Here is a 13,471-nt window from a genome sequence, read left to right on the forward strand (position 1 = left end):
AGATCAGGCTCCAAGATATTAGTTAGCACTCTGACCAGCTTGCCTCAAATCCTAGGCATTTTCATAGCTTATTCTGGCTTGACAATTGACTAGAACAACATGTACATATAACATTTTATTTGAAAGATAAAACTTTTACTAGTCAGGACCAGCCAAATTAAGAGACACATAGGTTGGAGCTTGGGAAAAATTTTTGTTCTCCAAATGGATGGAATTGGGGCATTCCACCCTCCTATAACAGTGGTAGATATACCAACCTAATAGCTCCTGTGAGTTTCTATAGCCAGAAATTTTGTTCAAGTTTCATTATGTATGCCTGGTTGTTGGATCTCAGTCTGACTCTCACTTTTCTCCAGCCCAAGCTGGCCTCAAAAGTTCCAATTATTTAATCAGATGGTTGGTTCCCTATCCCACGTCACCTTATTAGCATAAACTATCAGTTCTGGTGTGGGTAACTTAGGTACTACTTTTAAAGTTGAAGAATGTTTGTATTTTCTGATGAATCAAAAATAAAACCAGACCAATTACATAATGCACAGTACTGTGTACTTGAGTGTACTGTGAAAGTGTGTCACATACATGCTTTTTAGTAGGTATCCTGAGTACACAGTCTGCCTAGTCTACTCCGTGTACATACAGGAAGAGGTTAAGGCTGCTGAGTTTGTTTCCCCGTAGGTTCATTTTACGATCCTCACTCACCTATTCTCTCACTACTTCTCTTACCTGGTACGATTGGCTTTGAGCTTTGCTTTTCTTTGGAGTTTCTGCCTTTAACAGTCAGATTTACTCTTCTCTTCAGGGATCAAGTGGATTATTTGGTGTTTACTTCTTATAAAATCATAGGTTTTTATTCAGCCGTATAAATCCCTTTCTGTGTAGCTTTTTAAAGCATCATGTATGCTGTATGCTGAGCACGTTAGAGGCAGAGTCTAGGAATTCAAGGTCAGCCTGTTCTGTGTAGTGAGTTCCAGGCTATTTTGGGGGTACATAGTGAGACTCTGTGTTATCCGTGCTTTTCCCCCTCACCCCCTCCCCCTAAAAATCATGTAGACCTTCTAGGACTCCTTCAGCCTTTCAGTCAGAGAAAACTCACTGTCGTCAAAGACAGTATATGCTACTTGTGGAGTTTCCTCTCTGCCTGTTACAAAAGGGAAGCTGTCATCCACTCTACCCCGTCCATGTTCCTGCTGTTCACACCTGTGAGTTGAGGTTATTTTCAGTATAAAATACATGCTTTAATACGTAGTTTGAAAACAATGACATTGGTTTGTTTCATTTATTATATATTCAAATGGTAACAGCTTTAGATAAAATGTATTTTACCTTTTTATTTTTTTAAATCACTACTGAAAATTTCACAAGTCTCTGCTGTCCAGTGCTAGATGGTTTCCAGACTTTTTGGGAGCTCTCTTTATCACAGCTTTTCCCTGAGTATCCTCCATTCAAGTGCAGCTCTCAGTGAACACCTGCTCCAGGGACAGTAAACATGGTAAGGCAACAGCCAAGGCTTTCACCGTTCTGGAGACTGGCTCACCATTATATCACTGGATGATTTTTGGCCTTTGGGTGATGGCTATGGGCTGAGATTCCCATTTAGCCTATAGTCAGCTAGAGCTCCTAGGTTTTCCCTACAGAGGGACCTGCTTCTTAGTGACATCAGGTCCACCTATCAGTGTGAGTGCAAGTGGGTATTTGGCTCTGTGTGTAGTTTTGATACTGTCAGTGTAAACTTAGATCTGGTCTAAGCTTTTGTCAGAATTGCTGCTGCCATTGTTCTTTATATTATCAACTTTCCAAATGTGTGTCATTTCTTCTATCTCTACTACTTTGTTTTTTTTTTTTTTTTGAGACAGGGTTTCTCTGTGGTTTTGGAGCCTGTCCTGGAACTAGCTCTTGTAGACCAGGCTGGTCTCGAACTCACAGAGATCCGCCTGCCTCTGCCTCCCGAGTGCTGGGATTAAAGGCGTGCGCCACCACCGCCCGGCCTCTACTACTTTGTTTATATATATAGTTTCTCCTTTCATCTAATCTGATGTTTTTTAATATGTTGTCTGAGATAAAGCATAAGACAGAACCTTTCAACTTAACCATTGGAAATCTCCTGATCGAACAGGTCTCATGTATAATTGGACTTTTGGCCAGTCAAGAATCCTTTCATTTTTATCTTGCTAAGACATCTAGATAGGACAGGTCTACACTGTTCCCCTCATGTCCCTTTCAGTATTGAGCATGAGATAATTATAAAGTCTGTCCTAGCAGTTTCTCTGTGAATATATGCACTCTGTATTCTTCCTAGAGCAGATTTCCCTACTGTCCTGTCCAGCTTTTCATGTCATTAAAAGTCAGTTTGAGAAACAGATTTGCAAGTATTGTTTAATTTCTGTGATCATGTCTATAATGTAACAATCACGTGTTGGATTTCTGCAGCAGCTCCTAACGGGTATTTAGCTTGCACTTTGATTCCTGTCTAGCTTGTTTTCCAAAAAGAAAGCCAGTCCCGTATGATCCTTAAATCAGATCATATCCTTTGCTTCAGGACTTTTCTCATCTACCTTTGCCATGGCTTCTAGAGACAGATGTGATACAGTCTGAAACTGTAGTAGCCATAACTCATGAAGTGTCCTGTCTCATTTCCAGCTGCCTTTAGTCCTACAGGACTACAGGTCTCCTCCAGGCCTGAGTATACTCTCTACCCAAAAGTCACCTCCACAGAAAGATTTCGCTAGATCCCCTCACCTCAGCTTATGTACTTTATAGCCTTCCTTATTATCTGAAATTAGTGGATTTACTTAATTTTCTTATTTATCTAGCCCTGCCCATTCTAATATAATGTTGTTTTAAAGTAGAATGATGCCTAGTACATACTAGGTTCCTAATAGCTATTAGACAAGCGAACTTTCTCAGTCTCCTTGTTAATAGGTGTTTTGCAGGCGCTCTCTTTCTGTATTCAGCTAGCATCTAGACTCTGATTCAGTTGTGTGTAGATGGTAGACAAACAGAGCTTTGTATTATGAATTGTTCTAAAGTCATCTTTATACAGGTACCATGCACATTGTGTGCGCGCGTGTATGTGTGCGTATGTTTGGGTTTGTGCGTACACAGAGGTCTTGGGTCCCTTGGTTACATATGTTTCAGGATGCCTGGTTTATCAGTTGACCCTAAGCCTGATCCTTATGATCATGCAGTTAGCACTGATCCATCTCTCTAGTCTGAATCAGATTTTGGGGGATGTGAAATTGAGAAAAATCTGGAGATTAAAAAAAAAGTTGAAAAAGACAGAGTCGAACAGTATTTCGTTTAATCTGTTTAGCTAGAATTAAGCTTTCAAACACCTAAGCAGATATTTTTATATATATATTGGAAGAGTAAAAAAATATATGAGAAGCCGGGCGGTGGTGGCGCACGCCTGTAATCCCAGCACTCGGGAGGCAGAGGCAGGCGGATCTCTGTGAGTTCGAGACCAGCCTGGTCTACAAGAGCTAGTTCCAGGACAGGCTCCAAAACCACAGAGAAACCCTGTCTCAAAAAAAAAAAAAAAAAAAAAAAAAAAAAAAAAAAAATATATATGAGAGGCCGGGCGGTGGTGGCGCACGCCTTTAATCCCAGCACTCGGGAGGCAGAGGCAGGCGGATCTCTGTGAGTTCGAGGCCAGCCTGGTCTACAAGAGCTAGTTCCAGGACAGGAACCAAAAGCTACGGAGAAACCCTGTCGCGAAAATCCAATATATATATATGAGAGTAAAAAAGATATGTTAGCAAACATTTGTGGACTTCCTCAGCTAGGCATCGTGGTGGTTCACAGTGGTTCACACCTTTAATCCCAGCATTTGGGATACAGAGAGGCAGAAGGATCTCTGTGAGTTCAAGTCCAGCCTGGTCTGCACAGTGAGTTCCAGGACAGCGAGGGTTACACAAACCCTGTCTGAAACAACAAAACAAGCAAACAAACAAAATGTAGATGTAGCACTTACCTATCTGGATATTATTTTCAACATATAAGATCATCTCTACATACAAGCCATTTCTCCAGCACTGTTAATGGTGTCTTTATGTTAGTCTTTGATTAAAAGTACACTAAGGTGGGAATTTATTTGCTGTCAGAAATATTAACCTTTTTGTCGTGAATGCAGCATCTGTGTGCCCTTTTTGATGACTTCCTTCCTAGTCCACCTTTGTTTCCTCTTCAGCTGTGCGCATCCTAAGAGCTAAGGAGCAATCAGTAGTTTTTACTTTTCTTAGTCTCTTTTCAAATTTATAATTTATGAGAGTAAAACAAGAAAGATGTATTTTAGTATTCCTGTCTCTTCAGCTTCAGCTAGTGCATTAAACTATACTTATGATGGTGAATTGCTCCGCTCAGGTTGCATCTCATTTGCTGCGTTGTGAATTAAGAATTACAAAGTAAATAGAGCTCTTTTACTATTGGGTTCCCTCTCTCCCAGTTTTCTCATTGTTAGAATGTCATAGGGTATAGCTGTATTAGCTGGAAATGTGTATTTTTGACCCAATGAAAAATGAATGCTCTGCATTATATATTTGATTTTTGTTGTGAATTCATATGTGTTAATATGGAGCAAAGTGTCCTTGAAAGCTCTGTGAATCATTTGTTTTAAACATTGATCTTACATGAATAGTTGTGAATTTTCTCAGTGCTTCTATATGAAACTCTAGCAAATAACAATTGAAGTTTTCATCTTCTCTAATTGTTGGAATTGCATGAAAGAAGTGAGGTGTCCGAAGAGAATTCTGACCCTGGATTCTAGAGGAATTCTTAGTGGTTTGTGCTTAGCCTTGTATTTTCCAGGAGCTGTAAGTTCTGGTGAAATTGGGATGTCTTACTTGTTCCTGGGCAGTCTTTCCTTTCTCCAAACTTATCACCTTGTCAAGTTAACAAAGCAACCCCCCCTTCCTCCCTCTTCCTTCCTTCTCCTGTCTGTTTACTTTGTGTAGGAGAGTGATGCCTTTCTTTTACCAGTTGGGGACGTTAGATCAAACTCAAGTAATCTTGGCAGGCTGTAGACACCTCCACCCACACAGTCATCTTGACTACCCCAGAAACTCTATTCTGTTTTTTTTTTTTTTTTTTGAGACAGGGTTTCTCTGAAGCTTTGGAGCCTGTCCTGGAACTAACTCTTGTAGACCAGGCTGGCCTCGAACTCAGAAAGATCTGCCTGCCTTTGCCTCCTGAGTGCTGGGATTAAAAGCATGCGTCACCACTGCCCGGCTCAGAAACTCTATTTTTTTTTTCCCCCCAAGACAGGGTTTCTTTGTGGCTTTGGAGCCTGTCCTGGACAGAAACTCTATTCTTAAGGTGCTTCAGTATTTTTCTTTTCTCTTGGACAGTGGTAGGAGTAGCTGAGGGACACTCTGCCCAACCTTGGCTATGTTTCAGTACAGATAATAGGCCTGTGAGGCATGGTTGGTCAGACCTTCAATCCCAGTACTTAGAGGTAGAGGTAGGCAGATGTCTGTTTCAGGCTAGGTCAGTCTACATAGTAAGTTCCAGGCCAACCAGAAATGTATAGTAAGTCCCAAAGAATGTAGGGACTCCCATCTTTCTCATTGAGAGATGCCGAAAGCCAGCTTGGACAAAACTCATACGTTCCAGGGTAGGAGTGTGAGAATTAGAATTATTAATCAAAAGGAAAAGAGTAATAAGAGACAAACACAGAACAGCATTGGGAAGGACATTCAGTGAATACTGAATTCACTGTGTTTATTCTTCCACACGCTTATATACTTCACTCCAAAGGGGGAGTGGGGAGGCAGCAGACTTCATTAAGATGAAATAAGGAATAGACTTGAATACTCCGACATTTGGTCCAGATGGAACAGACCCACCACTGCACTCAAAATACTAATTAACTACATCCTAGGTCAGCATCTCTTGTTTGTAGCCACACCTGTTGTCAACAACTTTGAGAGAGCAAAAATAAGCTCAAACTCTCTGACCTCCAGTCCATGAAGAACAGGCTAACAGCTCTGTGGGCCCTCATGGGGAGATGGGACTAGTAATATCCCATGTTTAATGCGGCACCTTCTCTAGGTTTGCTGGTAGATTAGAAGTAGGGAACTTTAAAAATAATTTGTCATTTAAGTAAATTCACTGTTATAAATACTGGTTTGTGTTTGTTACTAGTGATGCTTTTTTATGCTCTTAATCTCCCTAAAAGTAGATTAGCATGACTTATTTTGAACAAAACTATATACGATGAAGTTATATGTGGAAAGCTAGGACCAAGTAAAGAGTAGCAGGCAGTATAATTGTCTTGCAAGAGTTTGGATTTCTTACTGAACTACTGGGGTTGGGGTGTTAAACAATCATGTAGGCTGAGAAATTCATGTTGATTCCCTCCCTCCCTCCCCCCCCCCCCCCCCCCCCCCGGGACGTAAGTCTTTCCTAAGACTTATTTCAGAAAGAATCCTTTTGTGAGATTTGTATATGAGGCATCTAATGATTGATCTTCAACATCTTACTAACAAATATAGGACAGTTGTTATTCTTTAATGGCAAGGTCATATGATGTGAGGAGCTATCCAGTGTGTGCCTTGAAATGAAATGAAAGAATTGAGAGCACTGATTACCATTACTGATAGGTGGATTTGTTTGTGCCATTAGTTTTCCCTTTCTTTTTCTTAATCCCCATTCATTCTCTCTTAATTCTTAACCCTGTTCATCTGCTCTATTCTCTATTATTAACTTTTTTGATTACATTCTGTATTTTCCTCTTTTGTTTTGATGCCACATACTCGCTGTTTTATTAGTAGAGCCTGCCTCAGTCTTCCTGTCGGGGCTAAATGCTCACATGCTTCTTGTTTGTGTTTTTTTATTCAGATTTCAGATTCTCTTAAGATCCCCCTGATACATACCACTACTATACTGGGGATTGAACCCAGGACCTCACACTTACTAGGTAAACACTCTACCACAGAGTGACCCCCCCCCCCCCCCAAAAAAAACATACCCTTTGCTTTTACTTCTTAAAGGTTTGTAAAATGGGGCTGGAGAGATGGCTCAGCTAGTGGATACTAGCTGTAAACAAAGGACATTGAGTTTATAGTTCATGATCCTAGAGAGACTAAGTAATGAGGTGAACCCAGAAAAAAACATATATAGACCCACCCGGAAACTGGAAACAGACAAGATTACCTGGCAGAATTGGGAGCATGGCGGGTGGCGGGTAGAAGGAAGGGGAGAAGGGGAGGGTTGAGAAGAACTTGAGGGAATGGGATAGTCGAGATGGAGGAAGGACAGATATGAGAGCAAGGAAAGATAACTTGATCGAGGGAGCCATTATGGGGTTAGCAAGAAACCTCCTCGCTCTAGAAAAATTCCCAGAAATCCACAAGGATGACCCCAGCTAAGACCCTAAGCAATAAAGAGGGTGCCTGAACTGGCCTTGCCCTGTAGTCAGACTGATGATTATCTTAAATATCACCATAGAATCTTCATTCAACAATAGATGGAAACAGAGGTAGAGACCCACATCGGAGTAGTACTGGACTGAGCTCCCAAAATCCAGTTGAAGAGTGGAAGGAGGGAGAGCATGAGCAAGGAAGTCAAGACCATGAGGGGTTCACCCACTGAGACAGTGTGCCTGCGCTAAGGGGAGCTCACCAACTCCAACTGGACTGGGAGTGAATGAGCATGGGATCAAACTAGTCCCTCTTATGTGGTTGGCAGTTGGGGCAAACTGAGGGGCCATGGACATTGGCACTGGGATTTTTCTCTACTGCATGTACTGACTTTTTGGGATCCTATTCTCTTTGGATGGATACCTTGTATTAGGGAGGCCCTTGGACTTTCCACAGGGCAGGGGCCTTGCCCTCTCTTAGGTTGGAGAGGGTGGGGTGGGAGGTTTGTGGAAGAAGTGGGAGGAGGGGAGGAAGTAGGAATTTGGATTGGTATTTTTAATAATGGTAATAAATAAATAAATAAATAAATAAATAAATAGCTAGCACTGACTGCTCTTCCAGAGGACCAGGGGTTCAATTCCCAGCACCCACATGTCAGCTCACAACTGTCTGTAACTCCAAGAGCTGACACCCTCACACAAACATATGCACACAAAATGCCAGTGCACTTAAAATTTAAAAAATAAAAATATTTTTTAAAAGGTTTGAAAAATAGGGTCTTACTAAGTTGCCCAAGCTAGTTTTGGACTTATCTTCCTGCCTAGGTGGGATTTAAATCTGCGTCTTTAGGTCCAGGGATCTGAGACAGGTTCTTTATTGTGTAGCCTAGACTGGCCTGGATTTCCTTATCTTCCTGCCTTAGCCCCCTGCTCCTGGGGGGCTCTACTATGCCTGTCAAGCTAAAGACTTGACACTGATTTTATTATTTAACGGGAATGGGTATTTTGTCTGCATGTATGTCTGTGTACCATGTGCATGCTTGGTGCCAGTGGAGGCCAGAAGAGGGTGTCAGATCCTCTGCAACTAGAGTTACACCATTGTGAGCCTTGTAGGTGCTGGGACTCAAACAGCCAGTGCTATTCTTAACTACTGAGTTGAGCTGTCTCCCCGACAGATTAATTTTTTAAAGTTATATCAACTGCTGTTCCAAATCTAAATGTGCAGATTTTCCTCAGTAAGAGGTATGAAGGATTTCCCTTTCCTTACTCCCTTTCACAGTAGCCAGGTCAGGCTTGCTTCTAAGAGAGCTCTGGTGGAGATGTTGATGTGCAAACTTGTCACCTGGGAAGTGAGTAATCCTGGAGGGGCATTGAAGCTTATTCAGCCAGAAAAGACTTCCCTTCCCAGGCCCTCTAAAACACTGTCCTCTTGAGCATTAATGCATAGTGCACCATCAACATTTTAGAGCATTAATGCTCTCATAGTACACCATCAACATTTTAGAATAATGTTCTAAGACAAAGGATAAACTGTCCATAGCCTTTGTTTTAGGATTTGTATCAGGAAACACACGACTTAAAGAATTCAGCCATTAAAATGGCCTTGCTCCTTACTATTTTGTATCTCACTTGTAATCAAGAATATAGTCCTTTATGTCTAAATTTTGAAAACATGTGAGTTATAAGATTTAAAAAATTGAGATGGTGTAAATTGAAATAGAATTATTGGTGCTGTGAGGGAATCCCTGTTACTGACCTCTGAGAACCACTAGAGAGGTCAGGGGGCGGGGCTGTTTGCAGTTCTGTGTGGCTGCCCCCCCCCCCCCCCCCCCCCCGAGTTTTTTGTTTGTTTGTTTGGATTGAGATAAGGTCTTCTGATAACCAGATTGGTCTCAATCCTGTAATCCTCTAATGCACAGCAATTACTGGAATTGGCCACTACTCCTGGCGTAAAATACATTTTGAGCTTTAAGTCTTAAGTTTATTTTTTTAATGTGTTCTGATAATTTACGATAAGTTTAAACAAATGACAGTCTCTAGATTGTGATCTGTTAGAGAACTGCGTCTTTGGTCAGGTCAAGTTGACAACAGAGGGTGGAATTATAAGCTTCTAGGATCTAAAATGTTATACTTGGTGTGATTTTTTTTTTAAAAGGGTTTGGGAATATCAGAGATCACTTCCCAATTTTTATTTTGAAATTGCTTGCTACTTCTCTTTTTCCTTATTATTAAGTATAATAGGATTCTGGTGCTTAATAGCTGGCAGTCATAACTGTAATACTGCAAACAATAGCTATAATAGTAAAAATTTTTCCTGTGCGTGTGTTCATTTAAAATCAAATGTTTTTGCTATCGCACTTGTTTTCTCTGACATTCACTATAATGGAAAAATTAAAAATGCTGCAGGATCCACGGTGGCAGTAGGCAGCAGAGATGCTGTAGGTCCCCAAGTGGTGGTAGCAAGCCATGTGGCGGCAGACAGCAGGCCCTGAGAGCAGCCAGTCCCAGGCAGAGACACATGGCAGGCGGGCAAGAGACAGAGACATGGATAGGCACGCCATGCAGAGTGAGGTTGGATATTTATTCAAGGGGTTATGGAGAGGGAAGGGAGAAGGAGAGAGAAGGCGAGAAGAGAGAGACAAAAGGGGGAAAGGGGAGAAGTGGAGGAAGATGGAAAAGAGAGAGCTCAGGCCGGAAGCTGAAGATCAGCCTGGGAGTGGGCGTGGCTTGTCTCTTAAAGAGATAGAAAATCATTACATTAACTCAGACAGTCTACTGCCTATGCCTTTATCATTCATACTCAGTTCATACCTGAGGTGAAACTGTCTCAGCACTAAGTATGTGGTGGGCCTGGCACTGCTAATGAAGTTGGCAAGACTGTCACCACTGCTTCAGTGCCGCTGAAGAACTACGTTCTCAGTGTAGCCTGAGTCCTTGCAAGCTGGACTTTGACACAGCCTGTAAAAATCATTTCTGGTTAAGTCGGTTGTGCCATGGAAAGTGTTGGGAGGGAAGGGAAAGAAAGTCCAGCACCAGTGTCCTCTAAGAACAGTTGGAGGGGCTTGTGTTCATGTCTGTGGAGCGTATCATCGTTTCCTTTCCCTTTGTTTGTTTTGTTTTGTTTTTCAAGACAGGGTTTCTCTATAGCTTTGGGGTCTGTCCTGGAACTAGCTCTTGTAGACCAGTCTGGCCTCGAACTCACAGAGATCCACCTGCCTCTTCCTCCCAAGTGGCGTGTGCTAAGACATCCAGCTCATTGGGTCCATCTTAATATCACCTTCACAGTGTTTTAAAAATCTTCTTAGTTGATCTGTGTTCAAATAAAACTTAACTTATATTTCTACATATGACAGTGAGAACAGCAATTTGGAGTTTTAATTTCTTCCTTTCAAGAACAACTACAAAATTTATTATTTGTGGATACTACCAGTTCCTTCCTTGGTGTTTCTTGGTTTTTTTTTTTTTTTTTTGGTTTTTCGAGATAGGGTTTCTCTGTGGCTTTGGAGCCTGTCCTGGAACTAGCTCTATAGACCAGGCTGGTCTCGAACTCACAGAGATCCGCCTACCTCTGCCTCCCGAGTGCTGGGATTAAAGGCGTGCGCCACCATCGCCCGGCTTGTTTCTTGGTTTTGTTACATAATGTCTGTACTTATAGACTGTTCAGGCAGATTGGCGCTCCTTCAAAGCTTGGAGCTACCTCTTCTGATACGAGCCTACAATATAACATTGTGAGGTCCTTACAGTTAAAAATGTATCCTAATAAACTGATAATCAGTCTGAGGAGTGAAGCTCCTTGGTGCTTTTGGTATCTCTCTGTTCTGGGAAGGCCAGAGTAAGAGGTAGGAATTAGCCTGTTTTCCAGTCAAAGAGAAAAATGCTTATAGGCATTTCTATGTCCTTCCCTCTTGCAGGTTGCCAACTTGGCCTGTTCAATCTCCAATAATGAAGAAGGTGTAAAGCTTGTCCGAATGTCTGCAAGCCAGTTAGAAGCACTCTGTCCTCAGGTAAAGTATAGCCAACAAGCTTATAGTATCTTCAGCATGGATTTTAGTAGAGTGGGTGTGAGTTTATTTTATTAGGTTTGCTTATTTTCTTTTTCCCTCCTTCTTTCCCTCCCTGCCTCCCTTCCTTTCTTCCTTTAATTAAAATAAAATTCCCTCTATTTTAAATAGAATACTGATACAGATAAACCACATTGCTTGAATAAATTTAAGTATCATTTTCTCTTTATCTCATTCTACTGCGTCCTTGCCTTTCATTTAAAATGTGTAGGAGGGGTCATCAAGAGGCTCAGTTCTGCCAAGTCTGCTGACCTTGATTCTATTGCCAAGGCCTATGTGGTGGTTAAGAGAAAACAGACTTCCACAAGTTCTTCTGTTTTCCACACATAGGGCATTGTGTGCATATGTTGTGTGTGTAGTGCACAGCTTTCCGGCCAGCCTGTGCACCATTGTAACACTACTGTCACAAAGCATCTAGTCTGCTTTGCTGAAGTGTCTGCTGCAGATAATAATAGTAACCTGATTGAACCAGCCGCTGAAGTAAAGCCTAAACTTCTGTGTAATAGTGACACTTGGAAAGACAGGTAATTGGGCTGGGTTAAGTGTATTGCTAGAAAATCTCTGAAGTGCTTGAAACAACTAATTTTTTTTCTATTTTTCACTTACTTATTTGTGTGTGCTAGCACGTGCTTCATGTACTCATGGTGTGAGGACAGAGGACAGCTTATGAGAATTGTGTCTCTTCTACCACTCTATTGCAGGTCACTAGGCTTGTCAGCAAGTACCATTAGCTGCTGAGCCCTCACTGGCACTGGTTAGTGCTTGTCTGAATGTTCAGTGTTACTTGCGGTCTGTGAGGGAGTTCTCCCTGCCACTCAGGGATTCCTAAGCTCTTAGGTGGTGTTTTGATGGAAGAGGTTACCTTTCTGCTTTTCCAGACAGAGACCACGCACAGCTTAGTCTCAGACTTACATTAACCTCTATGCATGTCCTGCCAAACCAACAGTAGCCGTAGACAAAGGGAGGCACGCAGAGGAACTGTAGTAATGGCCAGAGGCTGCAGGCATCAGGTTTCTGTGTAAAGTCTGCAACCTTAAATGTGCTGTGACACTGTCATTGTGGCTCTTTCATGTGAAAGACCTCCCAAGACTGCTGTGATGGACCAGCTACCACCCCCGCTGTCTGATAGACAGTCTTTATACAGTCATAAAATGTGCACGAGACTGATTGCTGTGCACATAATTAACACAATAGATTTAATCTACTTTCAGGCTGACCAAATTGAATGAAATAAATTTAGGGTAGATTCTAAAGATTATACCTTTTCTCAAGTTTGCCATTTTATCCTCCCAACACTTTAATATCTTTGGTTCTCTGTTTCATTTTAAAATGCTTGAAAAGCGACAATGCTTCCACATATCTTCAGAAACAGATGGTAACATACGCTGATCACACCTACCAAGAGTATTTATATAAATGATCTTAAAGCCTAGGAAAAAAACCACAGGAAGAGTCTAGTTGATCCTAATGAAAATGCTGGAGTGTGTGGACCTGTGACTCGGCCCATATCACAGATGAGCACACTGCACAAAGGCTTATTTCTCTCCTTTGCAGTGTCACTTAAGATGGACCTCAAGACTGAGCTTCAGACAGTGCCCAAACCATCCTTGGTATTAGGGGTATGAACTGAGTAAAAGGCCTTTCCTGAGGGTGATTAGTCTTTATACATGCAGAACTGGGCAACTTGAGTATTGACAAATACAAATTGGACAATGTGGGCTGTTTATCTCTCTTTAGTTATCTAGATAAGTTGCAAGAGACCCCATTGGCATTTCCCCGATGGCCAAGGGTGGTAAGACTGTTTTTCCTATGTTTACCCAACCCTTTTCTGTGTATCTTTTGGAGAAGGAACTCTTCAGATCCTTTCACACATTCACCGACCGTAGTGAACAATGGGTAGTATGAAAATGACCTTACAGAAAACAGTGAAGAGAGGTTGTTCAAATGAGTTGGAAGGGGGGTGGGACTTGAGATAACGGCTCAGCAAGTAAAATCAGGGACTGCACTTGCAAAAGACCCAAGTTTGTTTCCCGGTACCCACGTTAAGAAACTATTG

General features: G+C 41.8%; 1 protein-coding gene across 1 annotated transcript in view; it reads left to right on the plus strand.

The window, feature by feature from the left end:
- LOC121442927 (catenin alpha-1) overlaps window positions 1-13,471 on the plus strand; it is a 135,329-nt gene that overhangs the window by 97,531 nt on the left and 24,327 nt on the right. Inside the window, exon 10 of the mRNA XM_041644557.1 lies at window positions 11,266-11,358. Within this exon, the coding sequence (XP_041500491.1) occupies window positions 11,266-11,358 (93 nt within the window). The remainder of the gene's footprint in view (window positions 1-11,265; window positions 11,359-13,471) is intronic.

The sequence above is a fragment of the Microtus oregoni genome, unplaced genomic scaffold (assembly GCF_018167655.1).
Source record: "Microtus oregoni isolate MIOR12 unplaced genomic scaffold, Mior012 000098F_ref0000018, whole genome shotgun sequence".
NCBI lineage: Eukaryota > Metazoa > Chordata > Mammalia > Rodentia > Cricetidae > Microtus > Microtus oregoni.